This window comes from Podarcis muralis, chromosome 6, assembly GCF_964188315.1.
Source record: "Podarcis muralis chromosome 6, rPodMur119.hap1.1, whole genome shotgun sequence".
In the NCBI taxonomy this organism is placed as follows: Eukaryota; Metazoa; Chordata; class Lepidosauria; order Squamata; family Lacertidae; genus Podarcis; species Podarcis muralis.
The window spans coordinates 1,854,325-1,872,864 of record NC_135660.1 but is presented as its reverse complement, the minus strand read 5'-3'; the positions used below and the strand labels follow the sequence as shown (position 1 = coordinate 1,872,864).

Below are 18,540 nucleotides of genomic sequence, written 5' to 3'. Positions count from 1 at the left end.
GCTAGTTTGCAACAGGCAGCTGGTCGGCCACCGTGAGGACCGGCTGCTGGGCAAATAAAGGGAGAGTGGGAGGCAAGAAAATGCTGAGCCAATGATGCCCTGCCTCTGTTCCCACCCCCCTTTTCTCCTTCTCCGCTATTTTATAAAAAAAGAAAGAAATCAAAGTGACAAAATTAATAATAATAATAATAATAATAATAATAATAATAATAATAATAATATTTATACCCTGCCCTCCCCGGCTAACACCAGTAAAATTACAATAAAAACATAATGGGGGGGGCAATTTAAAATACAAGTTAAAAATGCAATTTAAAATGCAGCCTCATTTAAATAGTAGCCCATAGATCAAAACCATAAGGGTCAGACTGAGTCCAAACCAAAGGCCAGGCGGAACAGCTCTGTCTTGCAGGCCCTGCGGAAAGACATCTAATCCCGCAGGACCCTAGTCTCCTGTGACAGAGCATTCCACCAAGTCGGGGCCAGTACTGAAAAGGCCCTGGCCCTAGTTGAGACCAATCTAACCTCCTTGTGACCTGGGACCTCCAAAGTGTTGTCATTTGTGGACCTTAAGGTCCTCCGCGGGGCATAATAGGAGAGGCGGTCCTGTAGGTATATGAGTCCTAGGCCGCATAGGGCTTTAAAGGTCAAAACCAGCACCTTAAACCTCCTGTACTCCACCGGGAACCAGTTCAGTTGATAAAGCACTGGGTGAATATGCTGCCATGGCAAGGACCCCGTAAGGAGCCTCGCTGCAGCATTCTGCACCCGCTGGAGTTTCTAGGACAGCTTCAAGGGCAGCCCTGCGTAGAGTGAGTTACAATAATCAAGCCTGGAGGTGACCATTGCATGGATCACTGTGACCAGATCAGGGCAAGAAAGCTAAGCGTAAAGTAAACATAAAGGGACCCCTGACCATTGGGTCCAGTTGTGGCCGACTCTGGGGTTGCGGCGCTCATCTCGCTTTATTGACCAAGGGAGCCGGCGCACAGCTTCCGGGTCATGTTCTGGCGAACCAGAGCAGCACATGGAAACGTCGTTTACCTTCCCGCCAGAGCGGTACCTATTTATCTACTTGCACTTTGATGTGCTTTCGAACTGCTAGCTTGGCAGGAGCAGGGACCGAGCAACAGGAGCTCACCCCGTTGCGGGGATTCAAACTGCCGACCTTCTGATCGGCAAGTCCTAGGCTCTGTGGTTTAAACCACAGCGCCACCCAGGTCCCAAAGGAAAGGGGCCAACTGCTTAATACGGCAGAAATGGGAAAATGCCACATAAAGCAATACAGTCAAAACATATATTTAAAGAGTTGAAAGCAGCAGTCAACGAAGCATTGTGGAAGCGATTGCCTGAATGTGGAAAAATCTGCAGGTGCCTGAAAGTTAAAACAGAAGGTGTTTGCTGTGTGACAGTAATAGTACCTCCAATTTGGGGGCAGTTTGTCTCTTAGTTCCTGTTGCTGGAGATCAAGAGCAGTAGAGGGCTGTTCCCTTCATGTCCTCTGCTAGATCGGTCTTGGGTCTGATCCTGCAGCCTCTCCCTGTTCTTTTTTTTTATGTTCTCCACTGTGCGTTACCCAGGAGACACCCGCATGTCAGCACGTAACAGAGCTCAGTGTTCTTCTATCTTCTCCCTTGCAGGCCGGAGTTTGCAAGTAAGCTCCTTAGGGATCAGCAGCTGGGGGCAGAAAAGCTTCAGTCAGGTTCCTATGCACCCTTTTCCCACTTCAAAATTGGCAGGTGGGGGGCAGGTCTCAAACTTAGCCCCCCCCCCCCCAGATCTCCTCCAAGCGACTTAAATTTCACATTAGGGATTTGGGCAAATAAGGGGAAAGTTTTTGGCATTGCATAATTAGCTCCCCAATCCAGATGTTTCTTTAACTGGATTTCTTAGCCCAGCTACTGGGGGGAAAGGAAGGAAGTGTATGAACATTGAAAGAATTCATTCATCCCCTCGTTCATTTTTAGCAGTTATTAGTCATCTTTTCCGAGTCCTGAAAGCCACAAGAATGAGGAAGTCCCATAGCTCAGTGGGGCAGAGGGCCACCTTTGCACGCAGAAGGTCCCAGGTTTAACCCATGAAAGCATCTCCAGGTAGGACTGGGAAAGATTTGTAGAATCATAGAGTGGGAAGGGATCCCTGGAGGTCATTTAGCTCAACCCCGTGCAGAGCTAATGTCCAATCAGAGCTAAAGAATCCCTGAGAGGCGAGCATCCAACCTCTGCTTGAAAATCTCCAGGGAAGGATCATCCCCCACCCTGCCTGTAATTCTGGAGAGATGCTGCCAGTCAGTGTAGGCATTCTTGAGCCGGACAGATCAGCTTCATCTGATCCTCAGAATGATCTTAGAGCAGGATCAGCAAACTTTTTCAGCAAGGGGCGGTCCACTGTCCCTCAGACCTTGTGGGGGGGCCAGACTGTAATTTGAAAAAAATAATAATGAACGAATTCCTGTGCCCCACAAATAACCCAGAGATGTGTTTTAAATAAAAGGGCACATTCTACTCATGTAAAAACATGCTGATTCCTGGACCATCCATGGGCTGGATTGAGAAGGCGGTTGGGCCAGATCCGGCCCCTGGGCCTTAGTTTGCCTACCCATGTCTTAGAGCATAGCTAGCATTCATACTTTGCTTTGCCTCCGTTTGTGCAATGCGTCGCCTCCCTCATCTCAGTTTATTTCGGATCCTGGTGCATAATCAATTGCACGCCATCTAATTGGAGAAGGGATTTAATTAAACGTGAAATGCCTATCTTCGGAGAACGCCTGTAAATTATGGGTGCTCCTTTGTGCGTAATATTAATTGATGCGACAGTCGCCACAGCACTTTTCCGTCAGAGGGATAGAAAAATAGGAACCAGCTGAAACTACGTATATGGGTTACGCAGTAGGTGACATCAGATGTGGGGCTTTCAAAGCACAATGCTTTGCTGGTCTTCGGAGCTGGCAGAGCGCTGTGCTTTTGTCCCCCCGCTTTGATTTCAAACTGCCCAGGCTAAAACAGGTCACTTGACTGCTTTGTGGTGCCAAATGATTGACAGGTGCGGAGCTCTATCCGCCTGTCAAACTGGGCCAATGCTGGGGGTGGGAGGGCCATCAGCTGGACCCAGATCTCCACCCCTGATATAGCTACTGTGTGGGGAAAGAATCATCGTAGATGATAGCTTAAGAATTGGAGAATTGGAGAGCTGGAAGGGACCCCATGTGGTCATCTATCCCAACCCCCCGCATTGCAGGAATCCTAGAAAAAGAGCCCCTGACAGAGGACCATCCGACCTCCAAGAAAGGAGAGTCAACCACCTTCTGAGGAAGTCCATTCAACCAGCTCTTACTGTCAGAAGGTTATTCCTGCAAGAATCTCCTTTCTTGAAACGTGAATCCATTGGTTTGGATCCTTGCTCTCTCTTCCATGGGGCAGGTATTTGAAGGTGCCTGTCATATCAACCTTTCAGTCTTCTCTTCTCCAGGCTAAACCTACCCAGCTCCCTCACCCGTTCCTCACAAGGCTTGGTTTCCAGACCCCTGAACATCTCTGCACATTTTCCAGCTTGTCGGTTTCTTCCTTAGATGGTGGCGCCCAGAACAGGACACAGGACAGAAAAATGATTTCTGTGGGGGACCTCAGGCCCCACATACCCCTGAACGTCCTCTGTAGTCCCCACTGCACCCCAGAGAGCCCTCCATGGGCATTGCTGGCAGATACCTGCATGCCCACCTGAGCCCAACTGAATTTGGGTGTGTGTGTGCATCTTTTGATCCCAAGGAGGTTTTGCATCTGAGGCCAACAGTTGATCTTCGCCGCTAGTTCCCTGAAGCTTCAGCTAGAGGCGTGTCTGGTGGATGGCGAGGAACTGTTGACAGTTTAAAATAGAAATGAAGGCAGAAAATTGAGGGCCATAAATCTTTAAAAGCCTCCGCAGAGCACAAAGACAGCAGGATCTAAAAGGACAAAGTTGAAATGACTACGTTTAAAAGCACCAAAATGAGACACTGAGATGCCCCAGTAACTGGGATGTCCTTGTCTCTTACGAGATGGTTAAGGAGTTCTGGTACCTGTCTCACGGGAAGAGAATAGGGGGTATAATCATAGAATATGATCATGGAATTGTAGTGCTGGAAGGGACCACAAGGGTCATCTAGTCCAACCCCCTGTAAGGCAGGAATCTTTTGGCCCAATGTGGGGCTCAGACCCACGACCCTGGCCTTGTGCTCTACCAGTTGAGCTATCCCAGAAGTGACAGGGAATAGTAGGTTGGGCCCAGTGTCAGGCCCCTGTGGACCTCCTGGTGTTGCTAAACTCCAGCTCCCAGGCAGTATTGCCCAAGGATCAGGGCTGATGGCAGCTGGAGTCTAAATAAATATCCAGACGGCCGTCCCTGCCCTGGGGTCAAATGCAGAGTTTTGTCAGGCAACCGAGAGGTTCAGGAAAGGGCAACCAACAATGATCAAGGGGTCGGAGCAACAATATGAAGAAAGCTTGGGACTTTATAGAGAACAGGCAAGGAAGAGGCGGACGGATAGAGGTTTGCAAAATTATACATGGTCGGGTGAAAGTGGGAAGATTGAAGATTTTCTTCGCCAGATGGGTGGGGTATAAATAATAAATTATTATTATTACTCCCTAACACTAAAACTCGTGAAAGGTGAATGTTGGAAGATTCAGGACAGATAAAAGAAGGGACTTCTTAGTTAAACTGTGGAACTCGCTGCCACAGGAGGCAGTTATGACCACCAATGACCCAACGATCAGGGATGGTGTTAGCTGGCGTCCAATTAATATCCTGCTCTGGGGTGAAAAGCAGAGTTTGGCCGGGCAGCCTCCTTACATTTTACACACACTCCTTTGTCTGTTTATGATAATAATAATAATAATAATAATAATAATAATAATAATAATAATAATAATAATAATTTATTATTTATACCCCGCCCATCTGGCTGGGTTTCCCCAGCCACTCTGGGCGGCTTCCAACTGAATATTAAAAACAGTACAGCATCAAACATTAAAAACTTCCCTAAAGAGGGCTGCCTTCAGATGACTTTTAAAAGTAAAATAGTTGTTTATTGCTTTGACATCTGCTGGGAGGGCGTTCCACAGGGCAGGAGCCACTACCGAGAAGGCCCTCTGCCTGGTTCCCTGTAACCTTACTTCTCGCAATGAGGGAACCGCCAGAAGGCCCTCGGAGCTGGACCTCAGTGTCCAGGCTGAACGATGGGGGTGGAGACGCTCCTTCAGATATACTGGACCGAGGCCGTTTAGGGCTTTAAAGGTCAGCACCAACACTTTGAATTGTGCTCGGAAACGTACTGGGAGCCAATGCAGATCTCTCAGAACTGGTGTTGTGTGGTCCCGGCGGCCACTCCCAGTCACCAGTCTAGCGGCCGCATTCTGGATTAATTGCAGTTTCCGGGTCACCTTCAAAGGTAGCCCCACGTAGAGCGCGTTGCAGTAGTCCAAGCGGGAGATAACTAGAGCATGCACCACTCTGGCAAGACAGTCTTCGGGCAGGTAGGGTCTTAGCCTGCGTACCAGGTGGAGCTGGTAGACAGCTGCCCTGGACACAGAATTAACCTGTGCCTCCATGGACAGCTGTGAGTCCAAAATGACTCCCAGGCTGCGCACCTGGTCCTTCAGGGGCACAGTTACCCCATTCAGGACCAGGGAATCCCCCACACCTGCCCGCCCCCTGTCCCCCAAAAACAGTACTTCTGTCTTGTCAGGATTCAGCCTCAATCTGTTAGCCGCCATCCATCCTCCAACAGCCTCCAGGCACTCACACAGGACCTTCACCGCCTTCACTGGTTCTGATTTAAAGGAGAGGTAGAGCTGGGTGTCATCTGCATACTGATGAACACCCAGCCCAAACCCCCTGATGATCTCTCCCAGCGGCTTCATATAGATATTAAAAAGCATGGGGGAGAGGACGGAACCCTGAGGCACCCCACAAGTGAGAGCCCAGGGGTCTGAACACTCATCCCCCACCACCACTTTCTGGACACGGCCCAGGAGAAAGGAGCGGAACCACCGTATAACTTTGCCCCCAGCTCCCAGCCCCTCTAGACGGTCCAGAAGGATGTTATGGTCGATGGTGTCAAAGGCCGCTGAGAGATCCAGCAGAACTAGGAAACAGCTCTCACCTTTGTCCCTAGCCCGCCGGAGATCATCAACCAGCGCGACCAAGGCAGTTTCAGTCCCATGGTGAGACCTGAATCCCGATTGGAAGGGATCCAAATGGTCCGCATCCTCCAGGCGTGCTTGGAGTTGTCTGGCAACCACCCGCTCAATCACCTTGCCCAAGAATGGTAAATTTGAGACTGGGCGATAGTTGGCCAAATTGGCTGGGTCTAAAGATGTTTTTTTAAGAAGCGGTTTAATGACCGCCTCTTTCAGCGGGTCTGGGAAGGCTCCCTCATAGAGGGAAGCATTCACCACCCCGCAGAGCCCATCGCCCAGCCCTTCCCGGCTCGCTTTTATCAGCCAGGATGGGCAAGGATCCAGGAGACAGGTGGTCGGTTTCACTTGTCCAAGCAGCCTGTCCACATCCTCGGAGGTAACAGATTGGAATTGATCCCATGTAACAGGACCAGACAGAACTCTAGCACTCTCCCACCCTGGCCCTGCTCCCACGGTGGATGCTTATTGATGCTGAAAAAGCCTTTGATAATGTCTCATGGGCCTTCATACTGAAGGTCCTAGAGGAGATGACCTTTGGAACGACATTTATAAGAGGAATGGAAACTATTTACGCTAGGCAAAGAACGAGGTTGATTCTTAATAATACCATTACTGAAGAATGCAACCTTATGAAAGGAACAAGGCAGGGCTGTCCTCTTTCTCCACTATCATTTATATTAGTGTTAGAAGTCCTGATGCGTAATATAAGAACTGATGAAAATATTAGAGGAGTAAAGCTAGGCAATAAGGAATTTAAATTGAAAGCATTTGCAGATGGTAGCAGACCCAGATGTTTTGAACTACAGCTCCCATCAGCCACGGAGATGGCAGTCCCCAACATCTGGAGGGCACCAGACTTTCTTAGGGGCTAGAAACTTCACAAGGAGGAAGCTGAGAACTCGCAGGTTCCTGGGCTCAGCTGCCGGAGGGCAGTCTGCAGGCCCCAACCTTCCCTAACCGGCTCGGTGTGTTTTCTTCCCTCCTTGCCCTCTGCCAGTTGTCACGGATGAGACCCTGAGCTTCATCCAGAGGAGCCGCCGTCTGCTGGTGGTGCTGAGCCCCAACTATGTCCTCCAGGGGACGCAAGCTCTGCTGGAGCTGAAAGCGGGCCTGGAGAACATGGCGGCCAGGGGCTCCATCAAGGTGATCCTTGTCCAGTACCAGGCCATCAAGAAGAGCAAGGTGAAGGAGCTCAGGCGGGCAAAGGCCGCCCTCACCGTCATCAAGTGGCAGGGGGAGAAGTCCAGCTACCCTCGGGGAAGGTTCTGGAAGCAACTGCTGGTGGAGATGCCCGTCAAGAGCGGCAGGACCAAGAGCTCTGGGCAGGAGCAGGACTTTGCCCAGCCTCCTCTGGGAGATGTCTGAGGACAAGGGGAGCTTGAGCACCCGTCGCTGGGGTGGGGGAGAGGCGTAGCTGGAGAGCGAGGGTATCTGGGATGGAGGGCACCCTCTCTAAAATCCCAAGGGCCCGGCTGCCTCTCCTCTCCAGCGCCTGACTTGAGCCTGCCTCGCCTGCCTCGGTTTCCCTTCGGACGCCAGCCCACAAAAGCCAAATTGCTTTTCTACTGGAGCGAGTCAGTATCCTTCCAGGTTGATGTGGGAGCAATGAGGTCTTGCCCGCCCCCCAGTTTGGCGCAAGAGATCTCATTCTCCCTACCTTGCAACCGATCCCCTGGCCTAGAGACCCACTGTGATATTTTAAAACTCTGCCAGGGTTGGTTGAAAGCCCCCACCGCCCGGAACCCAGAATGCAGAGCAGGTAGGGAGTTTTTTACCCCGTGAAGGCAGGGGGCTGCATTTCCTCACCCACCCGCCCTCCTTGAAGCAGCCGATGTAGAATCATAGAACTGCAGAATTGGGGCCCAAGGGTCATCTAGTCCAACCCCCTTCAATGCAAGGACGTGGGCGGGGTGCCTTCAGGTCAAAAGCCCCATTCTCTTTCCTGCACCCTAGGAGAGTCTGGGTGTTTCCTTTTCCTTCCACCATTTCCCATCAGCCTCCCTTCGCTCCCATCTCCTCTGGAACGGAAAGCCATGTTTGCAATGGTACCTCTCTTTTTTTAACCCCCATGTTCAGTATTATTTCTCATGCCATCTGCCTCTAATCTGCCGGGAGAGTCAAACGGACAGGTTTACATGGAGTTCTTGCTGGTGAGCCTGGGAGAACAGCCCCCAGGGTGGGATTTTCTTTTCGTTCTCAGATTTGATGGAAGCAGTTTTCCATCTCACAAACACACACACACACACACACACACACACACACACACACAGAAACCACAATGCAAATGACATTAGGATTCCAAAGCCCGTTTGCACAGCTCTGAGAACTCGCTCCGACCGCGGGTTGCATGTTTGGCGGCTGACATCAGCAAGCCAAAGAAGAACCTTGTGTGAGCCTTCACCACAGAGACACAGAGAGACGTCTCAGGGTTCCCGATCCCTTTCGCTCCCACATCTCAGGGTCTGCGGCCAACAGCAGGTGCTTGCAAGCTTCTGTGGTGAACTCAGAACACCCTAGAGCAAAGCCATTTCTAGCATGTGCATGATAAAAGATAGGTTGAGCAGGTTGTGCCTGAAACACCCAAATGACCTTTGACCTCTGGGCTGTTGTTTCGGGAGACGTGGTCTTAAACTTCTTGATGGAGCAAAGATTTAAACTTGGTGCACGGAGTCTAAACCCATCACGTGCACCAGTCCTGGACCATGCATCTTCTGATGTGGGTGTTCTAGTGAATGAATTGGCTCTTCCAAGCACCCTTGCAGTTAAGCACTAGCCTGCTTACCGTAGGCGACTAGGGCTTCCACACAGGTGAGCAAGTGGGCTGGCAGAGATGGGGCAGAGTCCTCCAGAGCCCTCTTCCATACCCTACAGTGGCCTGTCGGAGGAGAGAAGCCCTGCCCTCCGCTCTGCCCAATAAAGAACTTTGATAGTACTCACAGAGTTGGAAGGGACCCCCAGTGGTCATTTAGTCCAACCCGCTGCAATGCATACATATTCCAAAGCAGCTGGAGGGCAAAATAAGGTTGGCAAAGGCCGATACAGAGGTTGCAGTCGAGAATTCATCCATTCATCTCCTTTTGTTGCCATTTTTGTTAACACGTTGCCAGTTCCCCACCTCCCTTTCCTTATATCATCTGCTTTGAAAAGTGACCTTGTTTTAATTTTGTTGTGTTCAGTTTGCATTGAAATAAAACGCTTATTTTGATAGTTTTCCTTTTTGTGCTTCAGTTCATTCTCCATGCCTCATGTATGTGTGTGTCTGCTCCTTCCTCCTCCACAACCCCAGTTTCTTTTCCCCATTCAGCCATCAAGAGAGGGGTCTGCCATTAGCCAGGTCTCAGAAGTTCCTTTGCAGGAGTCTTGTCACAACCAATAGGAGCTGTGTTGGGTCACACCACCCTGGGCTCAGATGGGACTGATGTGTCCATGAGGCAGTAAAATTCACAACCCTTCCGCAAGGAGGCGGATACATTGGGTGGTCTTCAGCCAAGACTCACAAGATTGCCCATTGAAATAAATGAGCATGACTCAGGTCCATTGATCCCAATGAGTCTACTCTGAGTAAGACCTAATGCCACCCACTAGAAATATAGTAAGATGCTTTGCAGTGGGTTGTCTTGTTTGGCAATCATTCGTAGCTGAATAAGATTCCATGAACACGGTTTTAACAGTGAGTCAATAATAATAATAATAGTAATAATAATAGTAGTAGTAATAATAATAATAATAATAATAATAATAATATGGTGATGATGATGATGATAATGATGATGATTTTTTATTTATACCCTGCCCATCTGGTTGGGTTTCCCCAGCCACCCTGGGTGGCTCCCAACAGAATATTAAACAGAATAAAACATCAAACATTAAAAACTTCCCTAAGTGACTGTGGAGGCCAGTTCTGGATCCACACACCCTTCCACAGTGGGGACATTGGTTTCCAGGTGGAAGTTGATCACAGTGTGGATTTGCCAAGTGTGCCATCCTCTTAGCACGTTTCTCCCTTGCGTCCTGAGTTCAAGAGTCTTCAAAGCCCATGACACCTTTGATAAAGGCTGTTCTCCAACTGGTGCGCTCGCAGGCCAGCGTTTCCCAATTGTCGGTGTTTATACTACATTTTTAAAGATTTGCCTTGAGACAGTCTTTGAACCCCTTTTGGTGACCACCAGCATTACGCTTTCCATTTCTAAGTTTGGAATAGAGTAGTTGCTTTAGAAGACGATCATCAGACATCCGCACAACATGACCAGTCCAACGAAGTTGATGTTGAAGAATCATTGCTTCAACACGGGTGATCTTCGCTTCTTCCAGTACACTTGCATTAGTTCGCCTGTCTTCCCAAGTGATGTGTAAGAAATTTTGAAGGCACTGTTGATGTGGATTGTAGCCACTGCTAGTCCCATGAGGAGCAAACCCACCATAGTTAATAGGCATGACTAGGTTAGATCCATTGATTTCAGTAAGTCTTCTCTTTGTGCAATGCTAGTGGTCTCCTGCAAGCCCCTCTGGAGCAGCCCTGGTGTTGTATACAATGAGGCAGCTGCCAAAGGGGACAGAGACAAGGTGTTGGAGCACAGAGCACTGGGTGCCGCTTGGCTGGTCCTTGCCCCCTCCCCCAAGATAGCCTTCTGCTCTCAGAGGGCGGTGGAGGACCTTGTCCCATCCCCAGTGGTCAAGTCTTACCATCTTCTGTGCATGGAACAAGAGGTGAGGGAATGTTAAGGATAGTAAAGGTAAAGGGACCCCTGACCATTAGGTCCAGTCGTGGCCGACTCTGGGGTTGCGACGCTCATCTCGCTTTATTGGCCGAGGGAGCCGGCACACAGCTTCTGGGTCATGTGGCCAGCATGACGAAGCCGCTTCTGGTGAACCAGAGCAGCGCACGGAAACACCATTTACCTTTCTGCTGGAGCGGTACCTATTTATCTACTTGCACTTTGACGTGCTTTTGAACTGCTAGGTTGGCAGGAGCAGGGACCGAGCAACGGGAGCTCACCCCATCGCGGGGATTTGAACCGCCAACCTTCTGATCGGCAAGCCCTAGGCTCTGTGGTTTAACCCACAGCGCCACCCACGTCCCCATTAAGGATAGTAGGAAAGGGTATATTGAATAAGTATTATCTTTCCTTCACTCACGCTAGTGAGTGATGTAGCAGAGCAGATTCCCCTCAATATACCATATTTTTCGCTTTATAAGATGCACCAGACCACAAGACACGCCTAGTTTTTGGAGGAGGAAAACAAGAAAGAAAAAAAATCTGAATCTCAGAAGCCAGAACAGCAAGAGGGATTGCAGTGCAGTGAAAGCAGCAATCCCTCTTGCTGTTCTAGCTTCTGGGATAGCTGCGCAGCCTGCATTCGCTCCATAAGACGCACACACATTTCCCCTTACTTTTTAGGAGGGGGAAAGTGAGTCTTATAGAGCAAAAAATACAGTAGCTGGAAGCTAGTTTGCAGACTCATTTGAATCTCCTAGTTAAGATTATTTCCTGGTGTCTCCTTTGATTCCTCTTAAAACAATAAAGTCACGAGCATCTTTCTGAGTAAAGTAACAAAACGTTTGCTCACATTTCAGCTCACGATTTGATCCCAGAAAGGCAGCCTTTACTTAATAGTTACACAAAGAAACTGTGAGTTGATCTCATATGGAGACGGAACTCATGTGCTGCTGGCTGAGAGCCAGCAGACAGCAAAATTACATTAATACAACAAAATGGCTGCAGGAGAGCAGCATGGCAGCAAAAGAGCAAGACAATAGAAAGACAAAAGTGACCGAGAAAACGACTACGTGACTCGGCTCTTTGATGGAGTCAGCCAGAGCCATGCCCATCTCCCAGGTCACATGCAGAGGGAGGTATTTCAGACCAGTGGAATAGGAAGTTACAATGAATGAATGAATTTTTATTTGTGTCAGCCATTGGCCACAGCAATAAAACAACAGTACAATACCCAAAGAATAGAAATAAAAAGTCAATTATATAAAATACATTTTAGGGTTTTGAATCAATAGTCAAATAGTGGACCTTATTCTGATTGCCCCAGCTAGAAACCTTGCAACCTTTGCTGTCTGCTGCTCATCTTGATCTGCCAAGAGAAAGGACACGGTGGCAGTGGCTGGGCGACCCGGAATGGACAATAAAAGAGGGGTGATAATCTAATTCTTCAAGTCTTTATAAAGAGGGCGAGCCAGAAGGGCATGCACCACCGATTCAGGACTGCCATCTCCACAGGGCCATAAGCGTTTTCCATGTGGAATCTGTTGGAATTGTCCCTCAAGTCCGGCTGAGGGCAACACATTCAATCTCACCAGAGTAAAAGCATGTCTATATTTTAGAATTGCTCGGTTATGCAGATAGGGTGCTGGAGAGTCAAAATGGGAAGGTGGGAAATAGTCATACCACGGGCAGAATTTCCTTATTGTGGCCAAGTTCTGACACTCGATATCATTTCGGCGCTGACAAATTAGAGTGTTTGCCTTACTAAAACCCAGCGTGAGTAGCTGTTGTGGTGATAAACCACAAGAGTGAAGTTTCTGATAGACAATTTTAGTTTTCCTAACTGGATATCCCCCTGCCTGTGCCCACGCTAGGGAAATAAGGAATGTTGCATTTGACAGCATCAATGGATTACATCCCACAAGAGCCTTCACTTGTTGCCAGGATCCCAGAGAGCTGGTCACCTCAAAAAGGATACTGTGGAGTTAGCAAAGGTTCAGCAAAGGGCAGCCAAAATTATCAGGCAGATGGAGGGACTCCCCTTGCAGGAAAGGTTTGGGACTTTTCACTTTAGCGATTGCCCTTGGGGTCCCTTCCAGAGATTCAGCTCTCGGGCAAACATTTATCCAATGAAAATAGGGGCATCAGGAAGCTTCTTCCGTGTCTGATCTCCTGCACACACCTCACAGCATTGTTGTAAAGTAAAAAATGTGTGAGAGAAGGGATCATTTGCAACAATTTCATCGATAACCTGCCATGAGTCCTTGTCAGGGAAAAGAGTTGGAAATATAATAATAATAATAATAATAATAATAATAATAATAATAATAATAATAATAATAATAATGGAAGAAGAAGAAACTGTGAGAATGATCAGGAACATTACTAAAGGGTGAATCCTGAGTAAATATGCTGAAGTTTGCAGTGTCAGGCTGCCCGATCTTGACCCAGTTACATGAGAGCAAGCTGCATTGAATACAGTGGGACTTACTTCTGAGTAGACAGTGTCAAGCAACACTTCCCATGTTCCCTAAGAAATAGCTGGTTTCAGAAGCATTGCAATGTAATAATAATAATAATTTTATTATAATTTATTATTTATACCCCGCCCATCTGGCTGGGTTTCCCCAGACACTCTGGGCTGCTTCCAACAAAATATTGAAATACAATGCAAGAATTTAAAGTGGACTGGTGACATTTCCCACCAAAATTATAGGAAGGGCTTCGTATGCCAGCGTCACAATTTCCTTCATTGGGTGCAGGGATTTTATTGTCAGTATAAACAGGACTACAGACACAGACACACACCACTTTTAATTGTTTCCTGAGAGGTGGAGGGAAAAAAAAAGGAAAATCAGAACATTCTGGGATCAAATCAGAAACTGGGGTGGCTTCTGTAATTCCAGGACTGTCCCTGGAAAAATCAGGGAACTTGGAGAGTATGCAATGATTCTCTGACTAGAACCCACTGCTCCAAATGCTGGAGAAAATGCCAATATATATATATAATTGTAGAACTGGATGGGACCCCAAGGATCATCCAGTCCACCCCCTGCAATGCAGGAATCCACAGCTGTCCCATACAGGAATCGAACCTGCAACCTTGGCGACAGCTGCAAGAATGCTTTTTGCCCAGGGCTGGAAAGAAGAGAAAACTCCAAAGAAGAACGGAGAGTCAAGATGATGAACTGTCCCGAAACGGCAGAAATGATGGGGAGGATCAGACACCTAGATGACAAGAAATTCAATAAGGATTGGGGGGGGGGGGAATTTACTGAGTATCTTAAAGATCACTGTAAATATCTGAAGACGCTAGCAGGGTCGATTTAATACTTGTAATATAATTTGATAAGGTTAAATGTGGGTTTAAATAAGTGTGGATAAGTATAATTAGATGCGGTAAGGTTGAAAACAAAAAGATAAATGTTGGAAGCCAAAAGGGGGGGTGGGGGAAGTTGCAGGACTCTGAGAATCCCACTACAGTGGTACCTTGCTTCTCAAACACCTTGGTACTCAAACAACTTGGAACCCAAACAATGCAAACCCGGAAGTAAGCGTTCCAGTTTGCAAACCTTTTTTGGAAGCCAAACATGTTCCATTTTGAGTATTGCACTTCCAATCTGAGTGTTATGCTTAGGTCTGTCTGTTTTTGCTATTTATTTTGTGTTTTTGTTTTTGTGACAGTGTGGAACCTGGTTCAGCTACTGATTGATTGATTGTGCGACTGCAGTACATTGTTTCTTGTTTTCATTTTATGGATCAATGCTCTCATCAGATAGTAAAATTCATGTAAATTGCTGCTTTAGGGGTTATTTTTAAAAGTCTGGAACGGATTAATTCGTTTTGCATTACAGTGGTACCTCTGGTTACGTAGTTAATTCGTTCCAGAAGTCCGTTCTTAACCTGAAGCACCACTTTAACTAATGAGGCCTCCTGCTGCTGCCACACCGCCGCTGCGCAATTTCTATTCTCATCCTGAAGCAAAGTTCTTAACCCGAGGTACTATTTCTGGGTCAGCGGAGTCTGTAACCTGAAGCGTATGTAACTTGAAGCGTATGTAACCCGAGGTACCACTGTACTTTCTATGGGAAAGCAGTGCGCCTTGGTTTTGGAACACTTTGGTTTTGGAACGGATTCAGTCTGAGAACGAAGGTACCACTGTAATGTATAAATGTGATTCTGTTTAAAATGCATGTTATTTCTAAAAATTGGGGGGAGGGAGGAAGAACCTCCAACCTTGGCACTCTCAGCGCCACGCTCTAACCAGCTGAGCTGTCCAGGCTGAGATGGGTGCAGAGACCTGACTGCCCTCCTTTCCTCTCCCCCTCAGATACCACGGAAGCCATTTTCGACTTCATCCAGAGGAGCCGCAAGATGATTGTGGTCCTGAGTCCCGACTACCTTCTGGAGAAAAGCATCAGCATGCTGGAGTTCAAGCTGGGTCTCTTGTGCCAGAACAACATCGCCACCAAGCTGGTGGTGGTGGAGTACCGCCCCCTGCTCCGTCCCCACCCCAACATCCAGCAGCTGAGGGAGTCGGTGGCCTTCGTGGCCTGGAAGGGAGAGAGGTCCAAGCGGCCCGGCTCCAAATTCTGGAAAGCCCTGCGCTTGGCACTGCCCCTGAGGAGCCTCAGCGCCGCCGGCAGCTGCTCCTGGAATGAGAGCTGCTCTTCCCACTCGGACATCAGTCTGGACCACGTCCAGAAGAAGAAGGGACGCTTGAAAGGACCGGCCGAAGCGCCCGGCTCCCGGCCAAAAGGCCTCCCCGTCCAAAGGGGCCTGGCGCCACTGCCCAGGTCAAAGGCCAAAGACCACGCCAAGCCCTTCCTGGCCTGCCGCTGCTGTGTGGCCTACTGCAACGAGAACCACAAACTCGGGGGCCACGGGCGAGGCGGGGCCAAGCCCAAACCGGGGCTGCAGTGCCACCGGACGCCTGTGGGAGAGGCCAAGGGGCGGAGGTTGCAGAAGAGCGAGAAGCCGTCGCAGCAGCACCCGCCGTCGGCGCTCAGCCTTCGCCACTACGCAGACTTGTCAAACAACAATGACTTTTACGTGCTCTAGGTGTCCCTCTCGCCCTCTGGGCATTGGGGTGAGGGGAGAGGAGGTCTCCCGTGGGTGGAGGGTCCATGCTGTTGGGGTGAGGGAGCCGGCACAAGGGCACAATGCTCTGTGGGATGAGTTTGGGGCCGTGTTAGGAGGCTGGGGTTCCTGTTCCACGAGCCTAGGTAAAGGTAAAGGGACCCCTGACCATTAGGTCCACTCGTGGCCGACTCTGAGGTTGCGGCACTCATCTCGCTTTACTGGCCGAGGGAGCCAGTGTACAGCTTCTGGGTCATGTGGCCAGCATGACTAAGCCGCTTCTGGCGAACCAGAGCAGCGCACAGAAACGCCGTTTACCTTCCCACCAGAGTGATACCTATTTATCTACTTGCACTTTGACGTGCTTTCGAACTGCTAGGTTGGCAGGAGCAGGGACTGAGCAACGGGAGCTCACCCCATCGCGGGGATTCGAACCACCGACCTTCTGATCGGCAAGTCCTAGGCTCTGTGGTTTAACCCACAGCGCTACCCACGTCCCTTCCATGAGCCTAGGGACCCCCCAAAATGCACTCACAGATCAGGCAGCTCAGATGTCTCAAAATTAGGCACGTTCCCTGACACTGGAGAAGGTATCTGGCTAGAGGTGGCTGAAGGTCTTGAGTAGTCCTTTTAGCAGGTGCTTCAAAGGTGTCTAGGTCCTCAAGGATGGCCAGGAGCATTGTAAAGGGGCAGAGGCTGCTGCTCCAGAGGGGATGACCCAAACCAATGGAGTCATGCGTCCCGTTCTGGGCACCCCAGTTTAAGAAGGACATTGACAAGATGGAAGGTGTGCGCAGGAGGGCAACCAAGATGATCAAAGGTCTAGAAGGAATGGTTGAGGGAGTTGTAACCTGAGCAAGAGGAGACTGAGAAGGGAAAGATGGCCATCTGCCTTGGGTCCTTTAGTTGGGATTCCTGCATTGCAGGGGGTTGGACTAGATGTCCCTCCAGGTCCCTTCCGAGACTACAATTCTATGATACAACAGCCAACTTCAGATATCTGAAGCAGCGTCTCATGGAAGATGGAGCAAGCTTGCTTTCTGCTGCTTCAGAAGGTAGAACCAGAACCCACAGATTCAAACGAGGAGGAAGGCAATTCCAACTAAATTTTAGGAAGAACTTTCTGGTGGTAAGATCAGTTGGAATGGTCTCCTCGAGAAGGTGGCGAGCTCTCCCTCTTTGGAAGTTCTGAAGAGGTGGTTCGATGCTTTAGCTGAAATTCCTGCCTTGCAGGTCAGGGGCGGGGGTGGACTAGATGACTCTCAGGACCCCTTCCACCTCTACCATTCTATAACGCTAGTTGCAATGCTGGCATCTCAAGGCCAGTGGAGAGCCGCTGGTGTGTGGTTTTCCCTATGGAGCCCAACCACGGTGAACCCACCCACCCATTCTGCATTTCTTGTGGGTTCAGACTGCTTATGATTTAGATCTGGAGTGAGTCATCTCAAATTAGGCAAGAGCAAAAAAGAGAAATAGAGGATTATTTTGGTGACAAATGTTTTGGTGTGTGTTTTTTTAAACCTACCTTTCCAGGATCTTAAATTATTTTTTAAAAAGGCATGTTGTATGGGTTTGGGGAGAGTTCTGCTGTTTGCTTTGGGGAGAACTTTCAGATTCTTTGCTTTGGAGCTGTTGCTCTATAAACCCTTTGATAGATAATAATTTTTTAAAAAACCCTTAAAAAAAAAGAAAAGAAGAAGAAGAAGAAAACTCGGTTGGGTTTCTGAAGGCAGGATGCTGAAAAAGCCATTGTTGGAAATTGGGAGTTCATTTCTACGAATGATTAAAAAATAGAAGCTGAAGAGCTGCTATTGTGTCCTGGGTTCTTGCCCTTGTTTCTCCCTGGGGCACCCACTGCAGCAGCTGCAGCACCCACTGTCCCCCCCCCCAGAAAGCCCCCCCTGCACCCCACTGTCTGGGAAGTGGGTGAGGAATGGGATGCAAATCCTGAGGACAAAAGACAGGAGGGTTTCTGAGAGATGAGAGGGCAATCAGCGGCCAGAATGGCATCCACTCTGCATCCACAAGTTTGAGGCAGCAAAACTGCTGAATCCCAGTTTCTGGAAGCCTCAGCAGGCGAGGGGGGGGGGGCTCTCATGCTTGAATCCTGCTTGGGGGGTTCCCCCAATGCTTAGCCACTGCAGGAACAGGAGGCTGGACCAGATGGGCCATTGGCCTCATCCAGCAGGCTTTTCTTATGTTCTTATGATTACAGGGGACGCTTGGGTTGCAAACGTGATCCGTGCGGGAAGCACGTTTGCAACCCGCAGCGCTGCGCATGCGTGGGTCACAATTCGGTGCTTCTGCGCATGCGCAAGTGCCGAAATCTGGAAGTAACCAATTCCGGTACTTCCAGGTTCACCACGGTGCACAACCCGAAATTGCGCAACCCCAAAGCGTCTGTAACCTGAGGTATGACTGTACTAGGTCTTAAGAAAAACAGCTCCTTTTTTGCAAATACAGTGGTACCTTGCTTCTCAAACTTAATCCGTTCCAGAAGTCTGTTCCAAAACCAAAGCGTTCCAAAACCAAGGCGCACTTTCCCATAGAAAGTAATGCAAAACGGTTTA

At 49.0% G+C, this 18,540-nt stretch overlaps 1 protein-coding gene across 4 annotated transcripts in view; it reads left to right on the top strand.

The window, feature by feature from the left end:
- The window catches only part of IL1RAP (interleukin 1 receptor accessory protein), a 91,974-nt gene extending 75,757 nt beyond the window's left edge, over positions 1-16,217 (top strand). For 2 of the 4 annotated variants that reach the window (XM_028731822.2, XM_028731824.2), the window contains exon 12: positions 15,222-16,216. In XM_028731822.2, coding sequence (XP_028587655.2) covers positions 15,222-15,952 — 731 coding nt within the window. In that variant the 3' untranslated portion in view covers positions 15,953-16,216. Of the gene's footprint in view, positions 1-7,173; positions 9,387-15,221 lie in introns of those variants that run through there. The other 2 variants (XM_028731827.2, XM_028731828.2) reach the window with 2 other exon arrangements.
- The last annotated feature ends 2,323 nt before the right edge of the window (positions 16,218-18,540 follow it).